This window comes from Oryzias latipes, chromosome 4 (assembly GCF_002234675.1).
Source record: "Oryzias latipes chromosome 4, ASM223467v1".
Lineage (NCBI taxonomy): Eukaryota > Metazoa > Chordata > Actinopteri > Beloniformes > Adrianichthyidae > Oryzias > Oryzias latipes.
In genome coordinates, this window is record NC_019862.2 from 27,614,232 (window position 1) to 27,625,098 (window position 10,867).

A 10,867-nucleotide genomic window follows, 5' to 3' on the forward strand; every position below is an offset into this window, starting at 1 on the left:
GGGTCCTGTGCTTATCCGAGTTTGGTAATGTACACATGCATGAGACACATGAGTGCACTCTTTTTCTATTTCTCTTGGATACAGTGCGTCCGTCCCATCCTAAAGTCATTAAAACTGGTTGCAGATGTAAAAAAAAATAAACATACGCCAATGTTGTCATGGGAACCTATGGCAGTAGGATGCATTTAACCAATATTCTATAGACAAAGCCTCTATCCAACCATGTTGATGTTTTTAGGATTGACCCACCTACCAAAGCATAGTTGCAGCCCAGACTCTTAAGTGACTACAGACATTATTTGATCATTTTTTTCTCTTTTATTTGCTTCTTGTTAAAGTGGTTTCACATAAGAGTTTCACATTAACTGCACAGTCTTTATTTACCTGAGATGTTTGAGCAAATAAAACATATTTTTCCTTATAGAGGCAGCACACGCCTGAACTAAGTGTGCTATCGGTGAATTTTAGCAAAAAACGAGAACACAGAAGCAAAAGAACTTTTTTTTTAAGGTACAAGTGGGAACCGCCATGTTGTTAAGTGACTGAGAAATCCTGAAAGGCTAATCAAAAAACATGTCAAAGCAAACAGTACTTAAATCAAATACAAAAGGCACAGCACAAAGGACATGAGACACAATCGTAGCCAAAGAGCACCATAAATCCCAGCGTAGAATCAGTACTGTTAGAGTTCTGATTGATACCTCTACTGCTGTTCAGTTATTGCACTCTCAGTTTTCTCGAATCAAGTGTATTTTATTAATGCCTGACAAGAACAATGAAAATAATAAGGATGCTCTTTTTTTAACCCATTTTAAATTAATGCCATACATTTTTTTTTACCTTTCCAGAAGCAGTGCACACACAGCATCCAAATGTTCACGTCACACAATCCCTAAATTATTTCAGAGAAAACCAAAAGAATAAAAGTATTTTATTTAATCTGAGAAAAAAATTATATTTTTGGAGATGTTTAAAATTCATTTAAAACTCTTTGGACTATTGAGCTTATTTAGAAGCTACCAGAGGAGGTTTAGTTAGAGTTTGGTTAGGCACAGGATTATGTCAGCATTTCATTCGTTCTCTGAAGGCTTCTTTTTTTTCCCCCCTTGCGATCAAAGCCTGACATCAGTTTGTGAGGAACTCTCACAGCATTCCAAACCCTTCGGCATAAGTTATTGCCTTGAGGAGTCTTTCCCTCAGCTTTTCCTTGGAGGAGTACTCGGGAAGCAGCAGTGCATTGAAGCAGGTGTGGGACGTGGGTAACCTGCGTGAAAAAAAAAATTAAGAAGTGTTAAAGCATAGGATAGTCTCACAAACTAAAAAGATTCAGGTATCATCAGAGTTGGGCGGTCATACTATTACCTTTTTCATTTCTAATTGTATAAATTATTATTATTACTAAAATATAAGCAATGAGTAATGCGCTCCAGTCTGTCCGGCTGCTCTGCGTGAGCGAGCTGCCGGACTCAGGAGAACCGCGTCTCCCGGGAGATTTGTATCTCCAAGCGGCTTTGGGACGGCGTGTGAGCTGGCGGAGGCGACTATTGAATGCAGGAATGCCGCTCTGCACAGTCCAGAGAAACCTTTTAAACAATCGCGTGAATTTGTATTTCCAGTCGTATCCAGACAAAATAAAGGCTAATGTTATTCCCTGATATTTATGTGCAGCCATGGTGCACATTGTGGCATTGCCCGCCTTGATTTTAAGTGCATCCAGAGCTAAATGTTGTTGTTGGCACGTATTAGCCTAACCCTTCCTCCGGCTCCGTGCAGCTAAGAATAAAGCACTGGCCGCACATATTTAGAAAATTACAAGCGAACAGGCACTCAATAAATATCATAACAATACTAAAAACACATTTAGAAGATCATCTCACTCTAAGTCGCAGTTTTGATTGTTTACAATGAAACTTGCAATTTCTTCTTCTATGGCCGTTTCCGTTTTTTTAGATAGTTCTGCGCATGTCAAAAGAATTTGTTCCGACTGAAAGTGTGGCGTATGTGAACATTTGTCATAATCACATAAAGTTTTCCTGGGTCCATGTGCACAGTTCAATTCTTACCGATCTTTGATCCGATCAAAGATATTTTGCACATGTAACTGCAGCTACTGAGTTGATGATTAATTGTATACCTGTCTGTGTCAGAGCCGTTCTTGGCAATGATCATCTTCAGTTTGCCGAGACCGCCGACTGGAGCTCTGTCGGTGCCGGTGGTGAACTGGAGAAACAGTCTTTTCTGCTCATCGCTGAAGGAGTGAATAGTTTCCCAAAAATCCCTGTAACCGCAAAAATAAAGAAGGCAACCACTCATTTTCCTCATCTTTAAAACATAATATGCAAAGCAATGACCAGTGAGCTAAACCCAACAGGCGGTGACAAACAATGTTAATCTTGTTTGATGATAAAACAAACTGGAGCTAGGTCTGGTTCATCAACTATACACTGGAGGCTGGTTAAACAAGTTAGGAAGTCACTTTGACTTTGATGTAAAATGGTTCAAATGTGCAAGAATTATAAAGATACTTACAGTCTGGCATCATGGATTCTTCTAGTCTTTGTAGCTACATTTTAGATCAACTGTATTGCACGGAAATCTGTGAGTACCTGATTTTATTTTATATTGGACCTCAAAACTGACCTATCCAACAGTCATTTGGGGGCAGTGTTGCTCAAAACAAGCACCATTCATGTTGTAACCCTTGTGCTACCCTAGGCACTTTAACATTGGGACTTGGGTCATCAGAATCAGAATTCATTTATTGTCATATGCACAGCTTTTACACCGACATACGAAATTACTTCCAGTACAACCTGAACAAGATCAGACATACAACAGATACACATATGCAGTTCAGAGTTGACTAAGGCTGCAGCAATAAATGCGCTGCCTTACTAGGATGGGTGTAGATGGGTTACCAATGGGGAGGGTCTGGGTCATTGGTGACAAAAAAAAGTCGTATCTCAACACTGTTACTAACCCACTAGACAGTGCACTGAACCTTTTTTCTTCAATGATTTGTGATCTTCACTGGTGTCCATGGATTACATTAAATCTTTCCACCTTTGTCATGGTAGAGAACACGTCAATGTAAGGGTGGGGTCATCTAAGATAGCACAAGGCTTAAAAGGAACATCCTGCTTGTAACTCTGGTATTAGATTTTCACAAGCACCTTATTTTTCTTTTTTATTTATGTTTGTGCTTCTTCAGATTTGCCCTGCAGGGTGCTCTTTGTTCCAAATTAAAATGTGAACTGGTTTCAGTTAGACTGTTTACTTGACTCTTTGGCCCTTGAGATCTGAGGTGATCAACCTGTTTTCAATCACGTACGTTGAAATGTTGTCAAATTAAAATAAACACTACCTTACTAAAGTCAGCTTTATCAAAAATGGTGCAGAAGTGCTTTACATATAAATTCCATGGCTACATTAAAACACATAAACAAAAAATAATAACAGTATGAGACACTTGGTTGGGGAAAAAAAGGACAGGACTGCACCATTCAGTAATTTCTTAACTCCTTTATCTGGTAAAAACAAGATTTCTCCTGAACTAATACAAAAATGAAAAAAATATTCAAAAATAATGACACAGCTTAATTCTATGAATCATTGTTTTGGCACCTGAACCAAGGCGTTAAAAAGTGCTGGAGCAGCTAACTTGTTAAGTTTTAATTGTGTATTAGCATTTCCTTGCTGCTATAATCCTCTGACATTTTGAGCCTCAGAATTGAGACAGTAGAAAAAGCAGCTATTGTACAGGGAAACAATAAGGTCATTACTAGGTCAAAAAGCAAACTTCCACCCTGTTCTCTACAGTTTCTGGACGTACTTGATGACTTGGGTGTCTTTGGTGTAACCTCCATCATAATCAGTTGTCCTCTCAAGAGCCTCAAAATCAAGTTTCTGTAAAATCAAGATAGTAAATCACTGTTAACTAAAGAAAGCCACAATTGTTGGCTTAAAAACTACAGTACGAGCACTTTCTCACTCTGCTTCCACAGATCAGCAGCTCCACTTCTTCTGGTCGGAACAAATATTTCATGGGAGATTCACTGGTGACCATCAGAAACCCTTTCTTGAAAGCTTTGAATTGAGTTTCCACGCTGGTGTTCAGGATGTAATCGGCATACAGATCTACAAACTCCTGTTAGTTCAACAAAAACACAAAAAGAAGAAAGTTAAATACTTCCTAAACAAATAACTTGCTTTTTGTAGTAGTGAAGATTATGGATTTTTTCATTAACGCATGTGAACAAAAAGATTAAATTGAATAGATTGTTTTAAATGTTTTTTGGCTTTTAAATGCTTGACTCTTGACAACAAATGTAAAGACTTAAAAATAAAAGCATTGTTTGTATCTTCAACTTGTACGTCCAATTTCTTCTGACTAAATTCCAAGATTGAAAAGGTGCAAAAGTACTTTCCTGTACTGTGACAGACAATGTTTGCTCATAAACTTCATTCTGACTGAGGTCTGCAAACATAAATATCTGACCTGTCTGTTTGCCTTGGTAACAGCAATCTGATCTCCCTGCTCCTTCAAATCATACAGTATTGGATTTCCAAATAGATCTGTGTGCGATATCTGAAAAGTGAGCATCATGTCTTCTTCCACATTGCCCGTGTACTCCAGCAGCTCTTTCAGGCTTTGGTATAGAACCTGCAACACAAGCAAAGAGTTTCTGTCACTCTGTCACAAGAAAAGATTTGATTCTGTGGGAAAAATGTCAATAAATATCTTAAAAAACAAAAACAAAAATCCACTTGGGCTTGAAAACGTGCAAGATTATAGCTGCTGTACTGGATGTGAGTCTGACAGGTCCAAGAACGTCCCTTTCTTTCCCATCAGCTTCCTGTAGACAACCATAGGAAAATGAACGTCCAGGATGCAGTTGTTATAAATGGCAAGTCCCAGGACGATTCCAATGAGTGTGTACTGCGCTTCATTCTCCAGAGAGGAGGAGTTGAACCAGAACAGCTTTGTGTTGTCATCATAGGTGAACATTCCTGCAATGAAACAGGAAAGACACTCAAAGCAAATGTACAATCTGAAAGTATATCAGCCATAGACATTATACTTAAGATGACTCATTCATTCATCTCTAATCCAATCTTTTGAGCCTTCTGGACTATAAGAAGGAGGATCTCACAAGTACTTTAGCAAAACCTAAAGACGTACAGTCACCCTCAGGGTCTTGAAAGTTCATTAAAAAAAGGAATGACTAAAAAAAAGGTAAAACATTTTATAGACATACAATATTCATGTGAGGTTTTTCGACCGTAACATGCAATGGTGTGTCAGAGAAAAACAAAGCACATCAGCTCAAATTGCATTTTTCCTTCAAGCACGGTGGTGGAGGGTTAATGCTATGGGTTTGTAAATGTTATTTAAACCCACAAGTCCAGTATAGCCTGCAAACAATAAGGTGACTATGTTCTTCCACTTTAAATTAGACTATCATGCTGGCAAATTAGATGAAAGATTTCAAATATAACTGAATTGTGCGAAAACACAATGATCTGATGACACTAAGATTACTTAAAAAGACAATAAGGGAAGTGTAAGCACTGCTTCAACATAATTATGAGCTAAACATCTTAAAGAATAAAGCCACTTTGCAGAAGTGACTAGGAAAAGAATCCTTCAAGAATTATTGGACAAGCCAAAGAACCAAAACATTGTGATTTTAAGTTACTGATGTTGAGGAAGAACGCAAAACCTGCTGAGTCAAGATTATTCTATCCAGAAGCCTTACTTCTGGTTTGTTGTAGTTGTTTATTTCATCAAAACATCTGTGTCGCATCTGCAGGTAATCTGAGCAATTCGGTCATTTTTAACTGATTTGAACCAGATGACATTTCTGTGGCTTTTTATATACCCTAATATATCAAATCATAAAATTTAAAGATGACTAATCTTTTTCATCTTCATAGATTTTACCCTTCACATTAAACTTAATATTTTAACGTATTGGTTTTCAAGTTAGAATAACCAACAAATAAAGACTTCTATATACCAAAAAAACCACACTGATGAAAATTGTGCTTTTAACATGTTCTTGTGGCATTTTTTCTAATGATGAAATACCAATATATAAAACAAAAATTTAGCATAAATTGCATTTCTGAGGATTTCTGTATTCAAAGAAAAATTTATTCAAATTCTGAACCAGAGGCAGACGAAAAAATGCTGTTCGTAAAAGATTGTATTTGTAATGAATAAAATACGCTGGTTGGGCCTCAAGCTTCCTGCTCTGCACCATTTGTATGCATCCTCTTGCAGACAAATAGATCCACGTATGTCTTTGTTTTCCTCGTCTAAGCTGATATCTGGATCTAAACTGTATGGCTGGATAGCTGGAATATTGCTTGCCATTTTGTTGCACTGGTAATTTAGTTTGGGGATGTGAGGGGCTGTAAGATAGCGGGAGAGAGTGTAAACAGAGAGCTCTCAGCAACAGGGAAGGCAATGAAGGAAGGGTTGTTCCACACCAATAGTACCGCCCACAAGTCAAAGTCAGTATTTCTAATGAAATTCTTTTGCTCTGCAGAAACTGTCCATGGAAAAGATCTTTGATTTTGTCTAAAAACGGTATAATCATAAATAAAATAATCACTGGGAATGCTTTTACAATAGAACAAGAGATGATCAGAGTGGGACTTTCAACAAGTAACAGGTAAAATATTAATTTTTGGGAGTTTAAGCCCAACACTGGTTATCATACATTTCTAAGTCGATGAGTTGATGAATAATTGTACCAGTCTGTGTCAGAGCTGTTCTAGACGATGATCAAGGAGTAGGTCTTTAAATACTTTAACAATGCCATCCACTCATCCATCTTATATCCTAAATACTTCAAATTTAAAAAAACGCAGAAAAACGTTTAAAGTATTATTAAGTCTCACCAATGTCTGGATTAAAAATTTCCTCCAAAACCAACTGAAAGAACTCCTTTGAAACTCCTCCTTCATCTACGCCTTGCTCTCCCTCAAACTCAACAAAGAGCTGCTTCTTCAGGTCAGACGGGTTCTCCATGGAGATCATCTCTAGCTGTAGCACAGGAGGGAAGAAGGGTGATCGTCTTTTCATCCACTGAGCTGTCATTCAACACAAATGCAGCACAATCTCAGCACAGACTCACTCTGACGAGGGCGTCGTCGATGATGTGGTCTCTGCGAACCTTCAGCTTGAGATAGGGGTTGGGCTGCTGACCCTGGACCATACTGTACAAAGCTGTGAGGCGTCGCTCGCTGTACATGCTGATCCTGTTGTCATAATACAGCCCTTGGTTTTTGGTGATGGCACTGAGGATGAAAGGACAGCTCTGAAAAGAAAACTTTGTCTCAGCATCGACTTTGAAGAAGGTGAAGTCCTTGTCCATCTCAATCACGTCATTCAATGATTCATTGATGAAGTCCTCAAATGGGATGAGGGGTCTGATGCTATCTACTGTACGTACACCAAGCTCCTTCTCTAAAGGGTCCACTCTGGGGCCCTTCTTGTAGAGGCGCTCCTCACCCAAAAGCTCGTGCAGAGTTAATTCATCTGAATCAGAGTCTTCTTCATCCTCATCGTTGTGCTCCATGTCCACGTCCCCTCCAAGGATGCTCGCGTAGAACACTACCTTTAGACACTTGGTTGCAGCCACCACAGTTTCATCGTCGTTTACAAGGTTATCTGAGTCATATTCATTACTGACCACAGTGAAGGTTATGAGCTGCTGGAAGGTCTCCATCATACGGCGGAGGTGTGGGAGGCTGTACTTGGACCAGAGCTTTGAGAGGCGGGCAAGCGCGGTTACTGGTAGCTTGCTCATCGCTTTGCAGAACTGTGGTAAAGCCACTTCAAGGTACTCTGGACTGTGGAGGTTACTATTCTCCATCACTATGAGGAAGATGTTCAGATAGTCCGGGTTCGTTTCATACACATCCAGGTATTCCAGGTCCAGCTCCACGTTTGGAGTGAGGAAGATGAGAGCATTGACGAGGGCCGCCTCCACCTGGTCAATGGATAGAAGCTTGTCATACACTCTCCGAACGCTGTCCAGGTCTACTGCCACTTCACACGAGTCCAGGCCGCCATTTAGAGCTGGATCAGGCAGTGAAGCAGCAGAGGAGTCTTCTCCACTCTGCTGCTCTGCTGGTTTCACAGAATCAAGATTTTTGGTGGTGTCAAATTCATCCTTTCTGAAACTCTTCATGAGGGCATCAGAGTTGGAGAAAATCCTGCCAATGACGCGAACGAGAGCAGAATAATCTCCTTTTTCTTCACAGGAGGTCAGGATGCTACACACGGTGTGCTCAGTGAGGTAGTGAATATCTGAAACACCAAAGCAAACAGAAATCTTAAATACTGCTTGAACTGAGCGTACATAAAACTTAGTGTCTACCTTCAAAGTACCTGAGAAATCCTCAGTGCTCATCTTATTACCCATCTCCACGTTGTCTGCTCTCAACTTGATGGAAGGATAATAATCGCAGAGTTTGGCGTTAGCCTTAAAGAGGTCGAGAGCTTTGGCAGCTGCTGCGTTTTTGTCCAAGGGTTGAAAACCCTGAAAGGATGCGCAGAACTCATTTGTGCAGCTGGTGTTTCCACAGCCTTCAGTCAACTGCTGAAAGTACCGCTCTATTAGCTTCTTAGCAGTCGCTCTGTTCCTGAGAGATTAAAAACACGAGTCAAACTGACTGCTCTGACACAACGAGCAAAACAAATGAGCTTAGGTTCTATAAAAAAAATAGATATTTTACAATCAGTACTCCAGGGTCATAAAGAAAAAAAAGTCAAAACTGAACACTAAGACTTACATTCGGCTGGATTCAGGTTACTTCTTCAGATGAGAGGGCAGTACTCTGCAAAGGCAGTTGAGCAACACTGAGTTAGTTCATACCAGAGTTGTGCAAGATACTTCCAAACTGATATTCATCCCTTACAATACAATCATCTTAGAATTGTAAGGTGCGACATAACGCAGAGTATTTCATATTTACATGAGGGGTTTGGGGATGTAATGCAGACTTTTTGTAATGCATCCAACACTGGTTCATAACTGTATATGAGAACTGGACCGAGAGAGGGTGACGTCACCCATCGAAAATGGTCTACTTCCGGGTTCAACGGAATTAAGTCAATTCAGCCGCTATTATTTGGCAATACAGACACTTATGTTGGAGCCATAGGTATAGCCATGAGTATAGCTGTCAGAAGCCGGAGCTCTGTCTCTTCCTCTGGTCACCAGTGGGAACCGTCTCCAGAGTTCTGAGTGCACTTTCTCTCCACCCACCTGTCTTCCAGTTGCAATCACTCACAGTATACTTAAGCACTGCACTGAGCCTCACTCAGTGCAAAGTATTGTTTGTGCCACTCTGCCTGCATTACCGAGCGTTGGATCCTGACACAATCTTCTGATTTCCTGACTCCAACACTCTTTGACTCCGGTTGCCTGCCCCAAATCTCGTTTGGATCTTGTTTCTTATCTGATGGTCCCATGTTCATTATTGACCCTGCCTGCCTGACCCTGATTTAGCTATGTGGAATTTGAGCTGAGCTAATTAACCTGCTGCAATTGGAACCAGCTGTTCACCTGTTTTGTGTCAATAGCCTGTTTTTTTTATTTTTTTTACTGAGTACTGATAATAAAGCTACTGTACTTGTACCTCTGCCAGTCCCTTTTATGGTTATTTGGTTTTGTTAGAGTGAATTTTGAACACTTGTTACCCTAATTTGATTCAGTTCAATCAAAGCAACATTTTGTAAAATATACTACAGGCAGTAACACATTGTATCTAGAGAATGGTGTTAGCAATGAGAGCCCTAAAACAGTTGTGTTTTAGACATCATCCATAGATGGCATTCAGCAAGAAAACAAAACGTTTTTCTCAATTCTCTAAAAAAAAGGAGAGAGAAATAACTTTTTTTCATATAGGGGGGATTCCTTTTCTGTTTAGAGATCTAGATAAGTTTGGTGACAGGTTGGGTTAGTTTTAAATTTCAGTCAATAACTCATTAAACTGACTGATCTGAGGCTGAAAATAAGTGAACGACTCTACCCTCAAGAAAGAGGCATAATTTTTTGCAGTCCATGTAATTGACTTGAAGCTTTCGCGTCGTCTTCCCCTCCAAAGTCAGTGACCGCTGTGTGGTCGCTTCAGAGGTATTTATATGCCCCCAGTTGCTCCGCGTTCTGACCTGTGGTTTCGTGTGGGTGACTGTGCAGAATCTCAGCGGCTCTGAGGCAGCTGCTGCCCGCTCACTCCTCGCTTTCCGGCCGCGCCCACTCACCAACAGCGAGCCGCTGTCCACAAAAGCCGGGAATCGGACCACAGACTGTCGGGGCGACGAGGTGGAAATGCTGTTAGTTTTTTTTAGTCAGGGACAAACAACCTCTTCTACCATCTTGTAAACAAGACCGTGACACATCCCAGCATGCAGCGCGGCGCTGTCAAACGTCATGTAGCCCCTCTAACCTCGAGCCCCCAAAAAGGCAAGATTGCTGTGAGAAAAAAGTAAGATTTGAGAGGGTTTTAGTATGAAAATGACATCTTCACATTTGACAAAACGTCACTGATTTTGCAAATATTTACTTTTTATTTTATACATAACATGTTCTTTCCAAAAAATCAGAATATGATGGATAAGTGTGTTGATTTCCATACTTCCATTCAAAAATCAAACTTTCAGAATATATCTATTCAGGACCCACTGTTAAATTGATTTCAAGTATGTGCTTATTTTTACATAGTAAAAATGGACCCAAACTGATGGCAGCAGCCTTAAAAGCACCATGAGGACCTCCAGCCTGTGCTGCAACTGGTCTCCACTGCAGCTGGGCGCGCTTCTCCACCTGTTTTGTACTTTGTGTTGCCT

General features: G+C 40.1%; 1 protein-coding gene across 3 annotated transcripts; it reads right to left on the reverse strand.

Annotated features, from left to right (window-relative positions):
• Nucleotides 1-300: 300 nt before the first annotated feature.
• LOC101165876 (ubiquitin-protein ligase E3A) lies at nucleotides 301-10,437 on the reverse strand. 3 transcript variants are annotated; one of them, XM_011474419.3, is made up of 11 exons: nucleotides 10,283-10,437; nucleotides 8,809-8,853; nucleotides 8,405-8,658; nucleotides 7,146-8,323; nucleotides 6,910-7,054; nucleotides 4,805-5,010; nucleotides 4,499-4,663; nucleotides 3,992-4,147; nucleotides 3,833-3,906; nucleotides 2,135-2,278; nucleotides 301-1,264 (listed from the first exon to the last, which is right to left on the reverse strand). In XM_011474419.3, coding segments are annotated over exons 2-11 (2,445 nt in total). In that variant the 5' UTR covers nucleotides 8,811-8,853; nucleotides 10,283-10,437; the 3' UTR covers nucleotides 301-1,143. The 3 variants fall into 3 exon arrangements, with proteins under 3 accessions (XP_011472721.1, XP_020558307.1, XP_023810254.1); XM_020702648.2 differs by having other exon boundaries at nucleotides 10,190-10,437; XM_023954486.1 differs by lacking the exon at nucleotides 10,283-10,437 and adding an exon at nucleotides 9,380-9,535.
• Between the last annotated feature and the right edge of the window lie 430 nt (nucleotides 10,438-10,867).

Bases quoted from the DNA above. Each gene is read 5' to 3' on its own strand.
- LOC101165876 (XM_011474419.3), bottom strand. The intron at 7,055-7,145 runs GTGAGTCTGTGC...CCTGTGCTACAG, and splicing joins TCGACGACGCCCTCGTCAGA to CTAGAGATGATCTCCATGGA. The intron at 4,148-4,498 runs GTCAGATATTTA...TTGAACTAACAG, and splicing joins TTACCAAGGCAAACAGACAG to GAGTTTGTAGATCTGTATGC.